General features: G+C 41.0%; 1 protein-coding gene across 3 annotated transcripts in view; it reads right to left on the bottom strand.

Moving 5' to 3' along the window:
- The window catches only part of ERBB4 (erb-b2 receptor tyrosine kinase 4), a 548,792-nt gene that overhangs the window by 114,461 nt on the left and 414,382 nt on the right, over positions 1-19,949 (bottom strand). The window contains exons 13-17 of one of the 3 annotated variants that reach the window (XM_088167659.1): positions 19,009-19,141; positions 16,939-17,032; positions 15,355-15,509; positions 9,555-9,599; positions 9,378-9,452 (exon numbers count right to left, since the gene is read on the bottom strand). In XM_088167659.1, coding sequence (XP_088023785.1) covers positions 9,378-9,452; positions 9,555-9,599; positions 15,355-15,509; positions 16,939-17,032; positions 19,009-19,141 — 502 coding nt within the window. The remainder of the gene's footprint in view (positions 1-9,377; positions 9,453-9,554; positions 9,600-15,354; positions 15,510-16,938; positions 17,033-19,008; positions 19,142-19,949) is intronic. The other 2 variants (XM_088167658.1, XM_088167657.1) reach the window with 2 other exon arrangements.

The raw sequence follows: 19,949 nt of genomic DNA, 5'->3' as shown, positions 1-19,949 counted from the left end.
ACTGCTTTATCTATGCAGCTTCTAAATGTTAAAGAAACTCATCTTCTGACAGCTACTGCAATTCCAGAACAGAACAGGCCAAGCATCTGGGGAAAAGGTGATCCAGCTTAAAAATCTCTTTTTCCTCTTTCAGTCACTATCCACTTCCTTTCCCCATTCCACCAGATCCCCAAACCTAAGTACCAGTTCTCTGGCAGGCAGTGGATGCTGCTGACTTTTTCTGCCTTTTAGGTCTCCCAGAGTCTGAACCTCTTTAGAGGTCCATAAATTTTTTAAAAAAAGCCAAACAAACAAGGAGAGAGAAGGCTCCAATACTTCCCCCCCACCTCTGTCATGAGGGAGAGAGGGATTGCTTCTCATTCCAATTTAAAAATATATGTATTTGAAGTATTAAGTAATCAGCAGCACAAAAAGGCTGATGAAAACTTAAGAGATTATATACAAACATACTGATCCAGCTCTATGTTTTGGCCTGCTTTCTTAGTGATACCCTTCTTCTCACTGGAAGTTTTCTGGAAACTGCTCCCCTATTTTAAAAATCCATTGATTAAAAGTTGACTCGAACATCCCAAAGTTCGGAATTTGCAGCCCTGATCCTCTGGTTGATCCAGGAACTGAGAATTCCCCCACAGCTGAAGTGAGACTGAACTTAGCCTACATCCAAGTTATTCACATGCACAGGACATCACTGCCTATCTATGGGAGATGGGATAGTTTCAAAGCAAGGATATATCTCTTCAATCTGTTCTTTGTCTGTTATCCCTGCTGTGACTGAGTCTACACACATTAACAACTATGGTTAATTTTAATGCAGGAATACTTTTTACCTTTTCTTTTTTTCCCTTCATTGGTCCATTAGGGGCAGGGGAAGATATGATTTACTTGTGAAATTTGCACATTTGTTTAAAGGAAGGCTATTCACCCAAGCAGAGCAATGCCCATGAATACAGACACCACTGGCATGAACTGAAAATATTCCCATGGCTGATTCAAGCCTGTGAGAACTTAGAGGAGATGGGTTTGGCACTGCCATGCTGCTGAACTGTCCTTGTGGAATTACACATCTTCCTTCCAGTCAGTCTACCCTGTCACTGCAGTTTCTTTGCTTCTGAACAACCAGCCTACAGGATCTCTATACTCTGGTTGATGTTCCCAGCATTATTTTCTGATCAATTTGCAGATGAACATACTACATCACCAAAAGCAGGGATTGCAGTGTCTGTCTCCTTTCCAGCATGACCTACACTGACATCAGGCCTACAGATTCTAACCTTGCAGGATTAATTTGAGGAAAAAAATGGCAACAAATAAAACTACATTTCCATCTTTTTGCTTCCTTCTCCTTTCCACTTCTTTTCACTCATGTTACAGTGCTTTGCAGCTTCTGTGCCTTCTAAGACATATCTGTATTACCTAATTTCATATCTAAGCATTATTGGATTTACAACAAGTAGAGAACTATGAGTTAAAATGAAACAGCGAACACAGTAAAAACAGGTAACAAAAATTCAAGTGACCATTTTAAGAGGTATCCAACACTGGTGTGTGTATTACTTTGAAATCCTGTTTCCACAGGACACACTATGCCACAGGCAGGGAGTCCAAGACAAATTGTTTGAGGAAAAAGTTCACACTTTTCATTAAAAAGGTTGATTGCATTGCAGAGTTTTCCTTTAGGCATTACTAGAAAAAACTTTGTATCATTGACAAATCAGGGATTACATCATGGCTGGACCATGTTTAACCAAAGCCTGGCCCTTGTCCTGCTGATGAGGTTGTACTTGTTCTCAGATTTCTCCATAAATGCCACAGCTCTTTAGTATGAGAAACTACCAGCTCTGCTGAGAAGTGTAACACAAGAGGCAAAGACAGAATTACCTCTTCACAATCCTCTGCCAAAGAAAAGCTCAATCAGAACTAGCCAGCACCTGCTCTTCACATTATCTCATAATCTTTCCTTGCCTGTTTTATCATTTGCTCAATCTCAGATAACTACAGAAATGATTTTCGACATTATCTCCTATTGATGAAACAGCCAATATGTCTGCAAAAGATCTTGTTCACCAGCAAGTGAAAATGGTGTCATTAAAAATTTACATCGGACTGAAAAAGAAAAAAAGCATGAAGCTTTTTGACAAAAGTACAGATAAGATCTGAATGAGTTTCTCATCTCTCCTGGCAAAGGACAGTCTGAAAACTCTGAATTTTACCTGACCTAACTTCTAATGAGCAAGCATATGTGAACAGAAGAGAAATCTTGTGTAAAGTCATGTGGAACTCTCACTCTGCTTTACCCACAGCTGGCAAGAGCCAAAGCCCAGGATTCAGCAGCTGGATTTGTTTGTCTGTGTCCAACCCAGTAATCTGAATCAAAATTCAAAGGACATTCTAGCTTAGAGCATGAGCCAAGAGCTGATCACAGCTGGAAACTATTGCCATGGACATTGAAGTGTGCTGTCACATGGCAGGAGCAGCCACACCACCCTCTGCCTCCAAGCTCGGCACAAACCCATCTTGCTTGCAAGAAAAAGATTCCCATTCTTGACTTAACAAGTCTAGTGCTGGAGAAGAGAACATTACCACAGCAAATCATTCCAGGCATTAATAACCTTCATTAGAAAGGCACTGGCATTTTGCTGCTTTGAACATCTCTCAGATTTCACCCATTTTATACTTCACAGACACCCAAATCTCTTTTTCAGTCTGCTGGGCTTAGTGTCACCCTTAACCAAACTTTGTCTTCTGACCTCCTGGTCTAGAGGAGAATCTGGCTCTACACCTTCACTTGAGCCAAAATCAGCTTTAGCTGTTTGAATTCCTAAACTTCATTCCAAGGCTCTATTTCCAATGGCTCTTCTCTTAAGCCTCTCTAACACACATTCCTGGGAAAACAGTCAGTCTCTCTGAAGCTACAGGGACTACATTCTTCTTCAGCTCTATCCACTACCCTGTAATGAAGGAGAAAAGAAGCAAAATACCTCTGCTTTACAGAAAGGAGATGCAAAGAAAGCTGAACTAACAGAGGCCATGGCATGGGGAATGAATTTAGTATTAGCCCACCTTTCCCACTAGAAATTGAATTTAGTTTTTTGAAACTACTACCCAAAGGTACAGATAATTTACATGCCATTTTCCTACCCCGTTACTTTACTTTACAGCATGGAAAAAAATTCTGGTAAGATTAAGTAATTTGGTCTGATGGCTTGATTTCCTAATGCACTCTTCCTGTACTGCTGGTATTTGTGGTAATGCTTCCCACCTTTGGTAAATTCTGAGGTACAACTTCCCACACATAGCACCAATGTCAGGACTTTGTTAATTCCTTGAAACCTACAGCTTGTTTAATTACTTTAACTCGTTTACCATTGTGTTTGCTACACACTAGTAAAGTATCAAATTGAACACTGATATTTCCATACCTGCAAAAACAAATGAAAAGGACTGGCAGACAACTATACTACCATCATTAACAAGTTATCTGCTACTTTTAATCCAATCTGGAAAAGCTGTTGCAAATTAATTGAGAAGTAAACATATATTTTGGTGTGTAAAACAAACAAAAAAGGCAACGTCAATGTGCAAATTCTCATCTGCATTGCATGCTCTAGGTTCCATCATCCCAGAAAACTGGTGTTCAACAGGCAATGAAAAGCAAACAGGGGGAGGATGTGCTGCTCTAAAGAACCCCAGCCAAGAGCTTCCCATTGCATGCAGAAATTGCAGCTCCCTCACACCTGACTGAGGTCACAAGGAGTAAGCCAGATTGCAGAGAATTAAGTTTGAGCTGGGCTCTCAACTCAAATACATTTGTCATGTAAATCTTGCTAAGAGTGACAAATCCTACAGTGCACAGGTAGATTGGAAGACCACAAGCTTTAGTTCTGATTTATTATATATTAAATATTTATGAATTATTAAGAAACCATTCACTGAGGTTTAAACAACCCTACATCTTCCATATTTCTAAAGCTCTACAAATATATATTTAATAATAGATAATTAATTTATAACAACATTAAATCTAAATTAAATCCTTATTTCTAGCCAAGAGAGAAACTCATTGGAGAGTGGTGAGATATATACTGTTGCCATATAATAAGGTCACTTCTCCATGGCACAATTTTATATTATTTGTGTAGCCAAATCAATACAGATACACAAGGGTGATGAGAAACAACAGCAATGACCTCTGCAATGGCACTCTGTGCTGTTTTCCAGTCTAACAAACCATTTATTAATTTGCATTTCCTATTGCTTCTTTTCTTCCAGCAGTGACCTATCACATTTGGCCTTTATCACTGATTTTTTCTGCTCATAGTTTCAGTAAAGATAATTTAGTCAGTTTTGAAAACAAAGAATTTTCCTGTAAAAAACGAGCACAGCTGCTGAGAAACTTGGTCAATGAGTATCAATAGTATCAAGATCCTGTAAGGGTTTATAGCTCACATTCTACTCCTTGCATAACAAACTTGTAGAAACACCAGATCTGGCCTTACTCTATCCTACACTCTCTCAACAGGATCCTCAAACTACTGGAGCCAAAGAACAGATTTTAAACAGCATTGGGTGTGAATTGCTTCCAGTTCTTTCACTCTCCTGACCTTAAAAATGTATTTCTCCCTATAGTAGCATACCCTGCTCAGTCCTTCCATACCATGAGCCCATGCCAGCCAACCCTGCTGAGCAAAGCAGGTGAAGCATCAGCCCTCACTGATCACAGACAAATCCTTCTGAACATGGTACAGAACAGAAGCTTTAACACAACGAGCAATTTATTCACTGTGGTCAGACCTCAAACTGAAAGGGGGGAAATTTAGGTCAGATATGAAGAAGAAATTGTTGCCTGGGAGGGTGGGGAGGCTCTGGCACAGGGTGCCCAGAGAAGCTGTGACTGTGCCATCCCTGGAAGTGTCCAAGGCCAGGCTGGATGGGGCTTGGAGCAGCCTGGGATAGTGGAAGGTGTCCCAACCCATGGCAGGGGGGTGGAACAGGATGAGCTTTAAGGTCCTTTCCAACCCAAACCATTCTAGAGTTCTATCTGTACAACAGGAAAGAAGGAATACCCACCTACACCCTTTTCACAAGAAAAACAAGGCTTAAAATGTGTAAGAGATAAAAAAATGGAGGAGGTCACAAGATCACCACAGTGACTTCCATTCATGTCACAGGGGTACTCCAAATGTACTCCTCCTAAAGCTCCAGGCAGGGAAATGCCATGGCAAGAATTAAAGTACTCCCAGCAAAGGTCTGGCTTGAGAACCAGTTCAGTAGAGGCAAGTTCTCCCACTGAACTGGGATTTCTCTGTCAATCTCTTTCATGAACCTGACAGGAGGTTGTAGCCAGGTGGAGGTTGGTCTCTTCTCCCAGGCAACAAGCAACAGGACAAGAGGACAGAGAGGAGGTTTGGGCTGGGCATTCAGAAGTTCTTCACAGAAAGGGTGAATGGGCTGCCTAGGGAGGTGGTGGAGTCACCACCCCTGGAGGTGTTTAAAAAACATTGGATGTAGCACTCAGTGCCATGGTTTAGTTGACAAGGTGGGGTTTGGTCATAGGTTGGACTTGATGATCTCAAAGGTCTTTTCCAACCCAGCTCCTTCTGTGAATTTGTCCTGTTTGATGCTGTGTAAGATCTATGCAACCCACAGAGTGAGGATCTGAAACTCTGCTTTTCTAGTCTGGATTCTTAAAAAAGAAACCTGTTTCTTCAACAGCTCTGTTCTGATACAGCTTCAGAAAGCTCCATATTAAGAATCTCTCGAGAGTAGCATCTTTTCCCAACCAAGTAACATAGCCCAGCTGGTACTCACAGATCTTATTTTCCCTCTCGTTTTATACAGAGATCCTCTGCCCCTCCAGAACAACTGTAATTATTATATAAAAACAGAGAGCATATGGGGTGCTTTCCTCCAAGCAATGGAGTTGAGCACCATGAAAGCCATGAACATAAGCAGTTTATTGGAGGTGGTTTCCCTTCCTCACCAACTACTGAGAGCTGCTGTGAAATTCTGTTGAAGTCATACTGTGACAGGGTACAAAACAGCTATGAAAGGATTTGCCTGTATTACACAGGGTTTACTGTTAATTAGCTCTTCTGCACATAGGCAGTAGATAAAACCAGCTTTTCTTTTTGTTGTTGTTGAGGAAGTGATGATTTGTTGAGAGAACATCCTTTTTGGATACAAAGCTAGCAATGGGATTGTAATTAGAGTTAACATCTACACAACATTCTATTTAAGCACTTGACAATAGTGGGCCTGGCTAATTAGTTTCTGTTAGTTAAAAGGGAAATGTAAATGAAATTTTCTTGGGGCATAAAGAGAGACACCAGCTTACTCAGACCAGGAATATCAGTGCTGGTTCTTTCCTATCATATCCAACATATGCTCCTGATCATATCTTTAGATATAGCATCTCACACACACCAGAAAACAGAAACTTCACTCCTCCTTGGATGATCTCTTCTCTCCTAGTATTAAGGTGAATGAAGCCTAGCAAAGGATAAGCCAATAAAAATTCATATTTCAGGTAAAAACTTTGTCCTCAGTTTCACTGCCATAACTGCATTAGCCAAACTTTTCTGGTGAACTTGAAAGGAACCAGCCTTTCCTGACTGTCTAGAGTATTTTCTTAATGACCAGCAGAGCATTATTTTTATAGTTTTTGAATCATCCTTTTAAGCAAAAGTTATCCCAATCTTGGGATCATCTTTTTGATTGTTCCAGAATATGCTGGAATGTGCTATTCCAACCACAAAAAACCACTGAATGCAACTGCCAGGAGGTAGCAAAAGGAGGAGTGGCATTGTAATAAGAGGCAGGAAAGGAGGATGGGTAATTCCTCTGGGCATCCTGGGGAATTCCAGCCTTCTTCTGCTTTCCATCTTTGCTTTGGCAATTTCTAGGAAAGACTGGTATGGATGGTGGAAACAAAACCAAAGCTCTACAGGAATAATCTACACAGGAAGCTGCATGAGGAGCTGCTCTTTTGGACACAACTCTATTGAATCTAAAGGTTTAAAAAAAAAAACCCAAACCAAACTATTCAGAAAGAAATGCTTTGCCAAAATTGAGATTGTTTTCCCACAAACTTGAAGGGATGAAAGATAAACAAAAAACCTGAAGTTTCACCAGTCATTTGGAAAACAAGCCATGTGATACACATCTGATTCATCTTTATTAAACATGACAGAAAGAATTACTTTGCTATTCTACCAGACTCTTACAAAAGCCCTCAAGTCAATGGATCATGGCATAAACAATTTGCAAGCTAAAAAACTGGAAAGAAAAGCAACACTGCTATGAAAATGGAAATAGGAGAAGATGAGGAATATCTTGTTTGGGTTAAAGCCCTGCTCTCACTTTCAGCTGCCTGAACAGCAGAAAGCCCTGTCCCCTTCTACTCACTGATAATCACGTCAATGGAAAAAACTCAAGTTAATAGATAAGGGTCAGCCTGATCATTAATTAATTAAGATTTATAACTGTCAGGAGGGTGTTATTGTTAAAGGGACATGAAGAAGGTTCTATGTAAAGTTAAACACATCCATTTTGGATTTACAACCCTATTATAACAAAATGTGTCACTTTGCCAATGCAGTTTTGCTTACTTTTAGCCCACACAGAATAAACCATTTTCACAATTAAAAAAAAAAAAAATAAAAAGCACAATTTCACAAATCTAATATAGAGGTATGAAGTTTCCTTCTTTGCCTTGAAAGTGGAAAGAATACATACTGACATTTCAACACAGTGCAGTAATTTTCCTAAAATGAATTCAGCAAGGCTGAAACAAGCAGAAAAATATCCATCAGATCCAAAGGAAACAGGAACCATTTGAGGGCTTTCACCCCCAGACTGAATGGAGCAAGAGTAAAACCACTGAACAGAGCAAAACAATTCCTCTAATTTCTGTAGTTTGGTAAGGAAATACTACTACTACTACTACTACAAATTATAATAATAAAATAATAATTATTTTTAAATTCTGTATTTGTGCTTTGATTAAAGTTGATGAAATTGGGACCCTTAAAACTGGGGCAGCTCTGTTTGGATGAGTCCATCTGAAAATGAGGCCCCATAGAAGTATCTCCAACTGGATATCCCAGATCAGAAAGATTAAAACAAAACATTGAAATATTGAAAACCTCATCTTCTGTTGCTTATTCAGTGGTTAATGAATTAAGCCAGAACTGATGCTGATTTAATAAACAAATGTACCATTTGATAGCATTTATAGTGCACTGTTTTTCAAGTCCAAATAAGTTCTTCTTCATAAGCTAGAAATAGGCATATTCACATTATGTACACAATTAAGAAGGAAAGGCAACCTTAAAACCTTTTGAAAAAGACAAGAAAAAAAACTCATATTGAAATCCTTAATGAGGTGGGTTTGATTGAATTTATGCATTTTTTATCTAATCTTAGCTTAGGAGAGTAATCCCAAAGCCTGGAAGTCATATTAACCAGTTTGAATTTAAGAATGAACAAATTCAATAGTAATGTAGGGATATAATGAAAAAGAATGCAGAGTAAAGCCTACTTTGCTAATTTGTTTCAATTGTCATTACTAAAAAATAAAATTGATGCAAGGTTACAATTTTTCTTTTGAATAGAAAATGAAAAAAAAATCAAAAAATAGTTTTACGTGAAATAAGGAAGAAGTTAACATTATGTGAAATTATAGAAGGAAGAAATTAATTTATGTGAATTAAGGAAGAAATGTTGCTAAACATTTCTAGTCTGGATTCTTAAAAAATAAACCTGTTTCTTCAGCAGCTCTCTTCTGATACAGCTTCAGAAAGCTCCATATTAAGAATCTCTCGAGAGTAGCATCTTTTCCCAACCAAGTAACATAGCTTAGCTGGTACTCACAGATCTTATTTTTCTTTTTTTTTTTCCTGTAATTGATGCAATTATTCATTTTATTCTAAGCTCCCAGCCGGGTAACTGCAGAAATATTTTGGAAGCTGAATATAATTTTTTAACAGGGAAGCCCAAGGATAATCTTCCAGCAACCAAATTTACTTTTTCAAGGGAAGGTGGATGGAAGAAAGAGGTTCAATTGGTTTTAAATTCTGTCTTAAACAAAAAACAAGCGGGAAAAAAAGGAGAAAACAAGCGAATTCCAATTTAACCAGAATTTTCAAATTTAATATGGAAGCAATGGATATCTGCAGGAAATTTCGGAGTGTAACACTTATTGATTTAAGCTAAACATAATTGGAAAAAAAAAAAAAAAGGCATTTTCTGATCATTGCCTTTAACAGGAGGGCAGATGTGGCTTTTGGAGCAGCTGTGCTGTCCCCCCTCAGTGTGTTCAAAGTGGTTAATATGCCATTGCCGTGGCAGCAGGGCAGGGGCTCGGCTGGGGATGTTACCTAGCGTGCTGGGGCAGGGTGGACTGCCGTGTCCATGGATAGAAAATGCAGTCATGACTAGCGGGGCCTCTACACCTGCAGGCAATTACAGAACAAACCATGTCACTGCACAGCCATGCACCCTTGTCCACACGTGTTGGGATGGAGACACACAGGCAGCCAGCACCCAGCCAGTACCTATCCATCAGCCCAATGCAGTCCTCCAGGTGTGGCCCTATGCACCTGCAGCAAATCCAAAGTGGAAACAGGGAGAGAAAGAGAGACATCTGTTATTCATGCACCCAACGAGCAGGAATCCCTTCTGTGGTTTTAATTCCAGTTCTTCTCTCTCTAGGAGAGACCTGTGTCACCACGAAATTATAGCTTGTGGCAAGAGGAACAACGATATAACAGCACTCCAAGGCAGGCCATATCTTGGCTCAAACAACACTTAAGGCAGGTTTCACTTGCACACGTGGGAGTCCTGACAACAGAGTTGCTTTTCCTGCATGTTTTTATGAGTCATCAAACCAGTGATTACTGCACAAAAGCTGTTCATTTACAAGTTGAGACTTCCAGGAGTACAATCCAGAACTTGCTTTTCTTTCTGTAATTGATGCAATTGTTCATTTTGTTCTAAGCTCCCAGCCAGGGGTAAATGCAGAAATATTTTGGAAGCCGAATATACTTTTTTAACAGGGAAGCCCAAGGATAATCTTCCAGCAACAAAACCCACAGTAAAATAGTGTCTGCTGATTCAGACCTTTTATTCTGCTTTCCTTAGATGCTGCCAAAAGTCCTCCACCTGCACAATCAGCAGGTGCTCACCAAAGGCACTGGAAATGCAAGGAACCACTAAATGCAGCACCACCAAACCACAGCCATGGAGAAGAGTCTGCAGAATACATGTGTGGATTTCCCTTGCCCCCATGGAGGCAGGACTGGTTTCCTGGTCCCCTGCACTCAAACAGCAAGTCAAATACACATTTACACAGCAGCCAGGATTCTCAGACACCTAAAGTTGAACTTTTAGGTGTTAAAACAACCTAAACCTTGGCACTCTAGCCATGGGGAGTACCTAGCCCTTGGCATTTAAGGAAACCAAACCCTTGGTTTCAACTCTTTAACAAGATCTCAGAGCCATTTTACTAATGGGCCCTTTGGCTGTACATGTACTACAGGTGGGAGAGGTGATCTCACATATCAGTAGATTGCAACTTACTGCTGTTGAGACATTTTTAATTTAAGGTGTGATCCCCAACTCTTTTAAAGTTTGCTGGTTTTCAGATTGGCTTTGATGGAAGAATATGCATGTCAAAAAATCTGAGAGTTCAAATAAGCTCCCAGGAGATCTGCTTTCTGCTTCACCATCACTTGCCACTCCTCAGCTTTTGCTGCATTTAAATTGGTATCACTCTGCCATTATAAAATGAAGACAGTGAATTCAATTTCCTCGTACCTGCTCATCAGGGAGAGCAGACCAAGTAAACCCTATCCTGTGTTTGTTTACTTGAATTTTTATTTTAACATAAGCCATTTACTCTGACATGCAAACACAAACTGAAAGGATTTCCTCAATGACTGCCTCTTCCAGCATATGTGCAGACATAAAATAGACGAGTTAAATATCCAGATAGTTCATAAACATAAAGGGTTGATTTAAACACAGTTCAAAAACTTAATAGGGAGAACTCCTGGAATTTTGCTGTCCTGGGCATCAGGACTTTGGAATTCAGGACTGTCTGAATTCTAACCCATCTCAAACACATCCAATGTTTCTTCCTTTCACAGCATTCTCAGCAATTTGGAGAAAACAAGCTCAGCAATGAAGGAAGCTAAAGAATTGCTCAGATTGTCCATTTCCCACCATTCCAAGAAAAGCTGAGCTCAGACTCTTGCTATAAATAAAAAGAAGGGCATCTTCAAATTAGAGGTCTGAGAGCCTGCTACTAGTTGAGAGAACTGGCAGACTGACATCAAGAGCCTGTTGTCTCAGAGTCACTTCACTTGTACATTATTAGAACAGGATTGAATCCAAATTGTACTGCTTGGACCTCACCCAGCACGAGTTGAAGTGTCACTGATTTTTATTTCAAATTGTAATCTTCTTCAGTGGACTTGGCTTCCCCAAAGAGAAAACTCTGCCCACGTGCAATTCCATTACTCCCAGTTAGGCAGTTCCCAGTTTTCCTGTGTGGCTGCCCTGATTACATGCAGGAAAGTGCAACACTGTGTGAGTCATGGCAATATTTATTAACAGGGTATTTTGTACCACCAAGTCATCAGGTATTCTTCCCCAGGAAGGAACACCCCTCATTTCAGGTTTTTTGACCCATATAAGCCTGACACAATCATACATCACACACTGGTAACCCCGTTCACACCCACTGTTCCTTCTGCTTGGAGCCTGGATGAGATTTTTCTTTTCCAAGTTGGCTCTGTAAAATGAACTGGTTAATTGATACATGCCAATTTATTAATGATAGATTCAGTACCTTGCAAAGTTCAATACAACTTACCCAGAAAATTACACTTGGAGCTCATCCTAGCTTAACAGATAATCATCCTCTGAAAGGAAATGTGAGGTTTTGAAAATTGCAGTAACAACTGGCTTTTTTTTTTTCCCAGAAACAATCCAGAAACATTGCCATTTATCAACTTTTTTTAAGATTGAAAAGTGAGGGTCTTAACTGCACAGATATGGGGTAGCAAAGCCATTCCTTGCCAGATGAATTCTCAAAAATCTCGATCACTGGAAGCAAACAAAACTGATTTTACAATGGTATAAGTGGATTATCTCTAGGCAGGAAAAAATCTTTTTTGTGGTGGTCACCTCAGCTATTGTTATGGATAAAGTCAGACCCAAGGGCTACTGAGCTAACAAGTGACAGGAACAAAGCTGAACTGGAGCAGGGGCTAGGAGGAAATTTTGCAAAACAAAAGAATAACAGTTTTTCTTATTCAGAGTGCGTTTGCAATACCCTTTCATCTGGAATTCAAACTTTCTTCCTAAAAATACACCTATAAGTTTTAGAGGCAACACAATGCTTCTGCCCTCAAATCCCTTCAGGGCCACACACTGTTGCTGCAGCTCCCCTGACTTTTCTGGTCATGGCTTAGAAGGAAAAAAGAGCATTTTGGTGAGGAGTAATGCCCTCCCTTTAAAAGGCTGTGTGACAAAACACGTTTGTATGGTGAGGGGAGGTGTCCAGTGAGATCCCCCATTTGTGTGCTGCCCAGCAAGGAAGCAGGCTGTCACTTGCTATTGTACAATGAGTATTTTATTCCTGTGGAAGTGTTCAGTTTTGGCGGGCTGTGCAAGAAGAGGTGCCAAATGCTTTCCTACTCTCTTGAATTAAGTGGGATAGCTGTCCCACGTGCCTCAGATCTGCCCCAAACTGGCTTCAAGCAGCTGATGCTTATCACAGGGATGCAAGGGCAGGAGCAGAGTTGTTGCACGCAGGGAAGTCACTGTTTGACAGTTCTTCTGGTCAATGCGAGGTCATTAACATGGCTGGATAATTACACACCTATTAAGAGAAACAGTCATTATATTTGAGTAAGGGAGGAGAATGGTGCTAGCAAAACTCACTAAAGCAGTCCTCTGCAAATGCCAAGATGGAATTAGTGGCAAAACACAGGGAACAGAGATGGGACAGATCTTTCCTTGGTGACAACTGCTGGGGATGACTGGATCACATGAGAATTAATAAGTTATTTTATCAAGCAGCCTGACTCATAGAGAGCAGCACTGCAGGAATGAGATAATACCAAACTGGAAGCATTGCTCTGCAGCAGCTCAAACCCTTTTAGATGGATATCCCAGCTGTACTGAGAGGGCACTGGGTTTATTCCAGCACTTGATCTGGCAGCCAGGAGAACAGATGTGGAAGATGAAGCAGAATTACATTTTCTCTCTACCTTTCAGCCATGAGCCAAATAGCAAGCTGTGTTGTCTCCACAGCCTATTTCAGTGAAGAATCATGACTGAGGGGAATTTAAATACCACTTTCTAAAGGAAGGCTATGAAGCTAGAGAATTCAGCCTTGAAGGAGGAAAGGTGAGAGTAACTGCTTTCCCTTCTCTCTGTGGGCATATTCAGCCCCTGACAATGTTGGCAAGAAGATGGACAGCCTGCAAACCCCAAACATCTTGGACAGTCATTAATAGCTTCATTAACATAATCATATACCACAAAGTCTCTAGGAACCCTAAAAAAGAATAGTAAACCATGCTTACCCAGACTTGGGGGGAAGAGAGCATTGTTTTTCTAAGGCATAAAAATATACCTAAGAATAGACACATCAACTCTTTAATAAGAGGATAAATACAGGGAATAGTATTAATGTCATGGAAAAGGAATAGCTCCTCATCTGGGAGATAATCACACCTTTGTGATATAACTGGGGGACAGACTTTTGGCCCTTTAAATTATCCTTTCTCAGGTGATGGGCACATGATGGGACATCCTTTCACCTAATCAGAAGGAGAAAACAGAAAGGAGGGAAAACTGAAAGTCCAAGGATTAAAAGGACAACATCACTCGGCATAAGGGAGCCCTGTGTCAGCAGTGGTTGCCAATGAGCTCTGCCAAGGTCAGCAAGAACTGCCTAATGCCCTGCATATTGGTGTCTGAACTAGAATGTCACATTTTCAACACAAGACATAAGAACTTCCCTTCTCGATCCAGGCAGATAAAAATCAACAACCACTTGCAAAATACGAATGCCTATGGAGAAGTGGAAGGGCATGGGAAACCTGCTCTCTTCCTGGTCTAGGAGAAACACAGTTGGGCCACAAACTCTAGAAATAGCTGGGTCAGTTAGAACTCCTCAGGAAAGAGGAGGGAATGGGAAAAAGTGTTGCTCCCTGGAGGCCAGAAGAGCTGCAAGGCACTTCCTGTGCTGGGCAGAGAGTAAATCCATCATATATCCCTGGGCTTGTCAGATTAGGTCAGCATTGGCACCTTCTCCATCTATGAAAGCCAGGACCAGAGCTCTTGGAGTGAGCTCATCTTTTAATATCATTTCTTCTTAGCCTCTTCTTCCACAGTAGCAGCATTTTTCTCATTGCATAACTGATTTAAAGGGTCTGAGGGGGAGACAAATCTGTAATGGATCCTGGCTGTGTCTCTGTGATCTCCCTCTCATTTCCCTAATGGCTCTATTGTAATTAGATTTGCAAAACCAGCAAAAGGTCTCATTTTGAATGGCAACAGCTGTTGACATCAAGATTACATTGAATAATTTACTGGTTTAATTTTAGCTGCTAAACAATAAGAGCCTCTCGTTGAAGATTATTTCGCTGGCTGATGTTTTCTCTCTTTCCCATTGCTGTGTCTTCCTCTCTTTGTGTGCTGGACACTGTGAATTGCCCCATGGAAAAGGCAATAATAACTTACATGGCCTGTGCAAAACTATAGGTGTGCATGTGACTACTGCTCCTGTGTTGCACAGGTTCTTAATTCTGGCTCAGATCCATGGGCTGTATTATTCCAAGTGTAACAAATTATTCTGGGCACTTTGACAGGACTTCAGAAATTGATGCTGAGTCTCAGGCTCCTGTAAAAAGTCTGGTTTCAAACTCTGTGCATCAGTCCCTGTAGGAAAAGGAGAGCAGTAACACTTTTGTCTTACAGTAGTGCTGCAGACTTAGTTCACCAACACCAGGTAGCAGAGATTCCATCATTTTACAGGCCTAATATTAAATGAAAGGGCAACATTTGCTACAAACCAGTGTAGAAGGAAAGCTGAGAGCATTGCTGTGGAAAGTTCTCCTCTGTGGCTTTCAAAAGGGATTTTTTGTGATAAGCTGCTGGGCATTCACGACTAAACCCTGAACTTCATGGGAGACCTGAAAACCAAAGGTTAAATTCCTACTGCACACTCTCTTTTCAGGAGTGAGACAAGTGCTTTACTAAGCCAAAACAGCTCTGAACCACGCCGTGCTCTGAGCAGTGCCTGGGTAGGATGGCTCCCTGCACAGAGCTTGCACTCACCCTTGGGTGCAGTTTGGGTGGCACGGATGGCACTCCCGATCCTCATCGGCGTACTTGAAAATGAAGCTGTTGGCCCCCTGCAAGCCATCAGGACATTTCTCCACACAGTTTGGACCATCCTTGAAATGGAAACACTTTGTGCAGTGGTCAGGTCCCTGGAAGGAAGAAATGCAGTGCATTCAAGTTACTCTGGCCTTTCCTGCTGCACTAAGATTGCATTGGCACACGCTCAGCATCAACTGCAGCAGCTTCTCTTCCCAAGGAACACTGAATTACCTGCATGGCTCCAGCCTCTGTGAGGGAGCAGCAGATGTGTAAATCCTGGTGCTTTTGGCCACTAGCTTCTTCTGTAGAGTGCAAGACTAAATACCAGCTTCTAGATGAGCTTCTGAATATTATTGGTGTGCTTAATACAATGAAGTCAGTGCCCACTGAGAAATTTCCTGCTACATTTTTCAGTACTGAACCACCTTTGCAAAGCCCTTCAGTGGGATCTCCTACCTCTGTGCTCCAGAATTATTTTCCACAAGCACTCTACACATGGCATCTGGTCACAGCAAGACTGAAGAACTATCAGGTCTCCTTCTTAATACATATGAAGACCAAATTGTTAAGAACAACAAACCAAGACTCCTGGACAATGTAAAAGTAAAAATTTTAAGCTTTGATAAGCCAGTGTATAACTAAATCCAGTGTTCAGGTTGAGCCTAGGATTTTATGTCCATAAGCCCTGCTACAAATACAAGTTTTCCTGATGGGCTGAACACTTAAAGCATTAGCTTCTTGCCTTATGGCTGTATTGCAGAAAAACACAGTATTGTAAGAAAAATTGTGATTTCATTTTTCCATTCAGTAAGTCACAGAAATAAGGCAATAAATTACAGGTTATATTTTCTCAGCTATGAAGAGCCCAAAATACAACTCCTCTTTTCCAGCATACTTGTGACTTGGCAATACACAGAAAACTAGAAGAAAGAGACAACTTCTATCTCCCAAATGAGCAATAATCTTTGAAAGAAAAGTTACTGGCCATTATAAAGGTTAGAAAGCATTAACCATCATTTAGGATGCATGAAAAACATTATCATCAAAAGAACTTAAAGGCTATCTAAGTACAAAAAACCTCCCAGCATATTGTTCAAACTGAGAGACTGAGACAAACTCCCCCACTTTTTTTGGTGGGAGGAAACCAAGACAGATCTGAAATAAAGAATGAAAATAGTGATAAAAGAGTGCACTCAAATCTCAACTGCATGCTGGCTGGCTGTAAAAATTGTGTGCATCTGTACCACTAAAGCATTTAGTCAACTCAGGAAAGAAAAGGAAAACTTTCAAAATCACTTTCTTAAGGAGGCAGAGCCAAGGCAGGTTATCCCCAAAACCAATTCAGCATGAGCAGAATTCCCTCCCTATACACAGAATATACCTGTGTTTTCTACTTTTGTTTCACTAATTTGCTGTAGCTGCTTTGCAGTCTGTAAGCAGGAAAACCCTGTCCCTTCAGCACACTTTGGCAAGTTTTACCCTGAACCGCAGCAAACAAAACAAACCAAAACCTGACAAACACAACGGGTTTGTTCTTACCGGCCCGTAGCATGTGATCATGTTTTCCTCCATCTTTTCACACTGGGGATCACACTCCACACAGACAGAACCATTTGCAAATTCCCGGAATTCCCTGAGAAAATATTTTGCAGGCAGGTTAGGAGAAATCTGACTGCAGCCCGAAGCTGAGCTCACCTGGCTTGGGTGAGCTTGGAATTAATCTCAGGGTGACAGGAGCTGAAGACAGGTCACCACCTCATCCACAGCCACGTGAATGAAGCAGAGACACCTTCTTCATCAATATAAAACCATAGTGGTAGCCTTCCTCTCATTAAGAAATAGAGACTTCATTAACAGGACAAAATTCTGACTTCTTAATTTTTATCTACAGGATTATCACTCGTGGCTCAGATTCAGGAAGTCACTTGTCACATGTGAGCACTGATGAAAGAGCTGACCTTATTTCAGGTAGGTCTCTAAGAACACATGTTTTAAAGCCTGTTCTCCAAAAGGCTCATAATGTTTTCAGCAATAATTCTAGACTGAAGTCTCAATCTATAAAATGTCAAAACAAATCCTTTTACTCATTTATTTCATGTATCCACAAGAAAGTGACTTTTTTTATTAACCACTTTTAAGGGAGAAAAAAGGTAGTGATGGCAAGTTGAATTTCTTCCTTCAAACATTTCAGCTGCCAGTTACCTCTCACCACAACCCTCCAGCACCCTCCCAACACAATCCATCCCATCTTCAAGATGAATTCACCTCTGAGCAAGCTCTTTCTCCCCCACTAAAGACAGACCAAATCTTTGTAGTAGGCTCAGAGTGGACCAAGCCAAGCTTTGCAGGTGGATCCCACCTTGCTGCATGAACCAATTACAATATTGGCATTAACCAGTCACAGATGTGCTGCACACTCGTGTTAGGGGGCTCCAGCAGCATCCAGGTAAGGGGAGAAGGCTCTGAGCTCAGCTGGTCACTGCTCACCCTCCATTCCTCTACAGCCATTAGGATCTGCTGAGGAAAACCTCACTCGAGTGCTCACCCTTCCCTGGCTCTGGCAGTGGATTTTTCCTGCTGAGGACTAAAAGATGTCAAATACAGCTTGACCCCAACCCTGAAGAACTGTTGTTGCCCTACAAAATTAACATGCAGACTTCTCCCACCAACAAAAAAGTTCTCCCCTAGCCCAGGTTACAAATATTTTCACATATTTAGGACAGAACTGAGCCTGTGGAAAGTGTAAATACCCTTCACACCGATGGACAGAGAACAGAACACAACATACTGATTGAGTCTCATTAAGCTCTTACTGTGACAGGCTCCATGGCAGCAAAACACACCAAGAGGGGACCAATTTATTCCAGTGCATTGACAACACAACTGGGGCCTGCAACTCTTATTGGGGGGTGAAGGGGGAAGAGAGAAGGAGAGCTCTTAAACACATAAAACTGGGCTCTGACAAAGTATTTTTTGCAAGCCTTCTCCAGATGGAAGAGTTAAGAAAATTTTCATGCATACATGAGAGCTCATTTGTCTCAGTTCAGCTTTATCTTTGTCATAAGGCAGATTTAATCACCTTGTGTTGTGGAGGTATTCCTCCAGTATAAGCAGCAAAAGGAAAAGGGGCAAGAACTCTTGTTGGATTTTAAAATGTATATTTGTGTGTACAATTACACAGTGCATTATGAAAAATAGAGTGGGTTTTTCTACTTTGGGGTCCTTATTCAGAGAACTTCTTTATCAGATGCCTAAAGCCAGCTCATCTGAAAAAATATAATTGTATGGTTCTGAATGAGGGTATCAAGTAGGGATAAATGAGGAGGGTTTTTTAACTTTTCACTTAAATCAAACTGTTCACAATGCAAAAGGTGCAAGGTGATGATGCTGCATGAAAACTTCAGTCAGTGGAATACCAGGGAAACCTTTCTACACAAGTTCAGATTTAGAATTCTTTACATCTTAGCCCATGGCACGTTTCATCCAAAATCAGTAATATTAGCAATGGGGCCAGACAGTGATTAATGCAAACCCAAAATGACTTGCTGATTAAAGTCCTCCCCAATATTAATGATCAGCTTTGGGGGAAAGGCCAGGGGAGTGGCTTACCCATCGTAGAGGTTGCAGGAGTCGATGCAGGTCCTGCCCCTGATGAAACGCTTGCAGGACAGGCACTGGTCTGGCCCTGGCCCCCAGCAGCCATCACTGGAGCACAGCTCATTGCACACCATCCCATCAGCAGCTGCAGAGAGAGAGGTGCTGTCAGTAATGCTCACAACCCCCCCAAATCCAAGAGAAAACGTTCTGTCAGCATTCCGACACGCTCCGAGACCTAAGTGCAACGTCCCTGTTTCCCAGGAACAGGACAGAAAAAAAAAACCCATAAAATCACTATCATGCCACAACACAAATGCACAGAGCACTCAGCTGGAATATCCTACACACTCCTGGTCTGCTCCTTTCAGAATAAAACTGAGTGGGGAAAAAGGTTTAAGAGAGTGCTGCAAGGACGATCAGAACCAGAGAAGAGCTTCTAAACCAGGAATAAACAGAGAAGCAGCCTCAGATGTGGGGGAGAAAGGACACGATTAAAGCTTCCAAAATCCTAAATGGCAAGGAAGAGGTGAGTAAGTATGAAACAATCGTTCACTGCTTCTTCCAAGTCCCTCATGGGCATTCAAAGAGACAGGAATCCAATAGGGTTAAAATCTGAGATTTTTCTTCATAGGAAGTAAAGATCTACCTGTAGAATTGCCTGATATAGGACATGGTAAATGCCAAAAACTTAAAGGATTCAAAAAATCAACTGTCTGAATCCACTAAAGTTCTATTAAACAAAATATAAAATGCTACCTATGAATTGAGGACTCCCTGAAATAAAACTTATGGATGGGGGGAAATAATCATTAATGATGATTTTAAAATTATTGACTGCAAAAGCACCTGAAGAGCCAAAGAGCCTTTATATCAAAACCCTCAAGGCTACACTAAACACACAATGAACCAAGGGTTAGAGGGAAAGTTTGTTTCAAACAGTGTCTGTATTTTTA

This window comes from Sturnus vulgaris, chromosome 7 (assembly GCF_052056855.1).
Source record: "Sturnus vulgaris isolate bStuVul1 chromosome 7, bStuVul1.hap1, whole genome shotgun sequence".
NCBI lineage: Eukaryota > Metazoa > Chordata > Aves > Passeriformes > Sturnidae > Sturnus > Sturnus vulgaris.
Note: the sequence above shows the minus strand (reverse complement) of the source record. Positions and strands in the feature narration are given on the sequence as shown.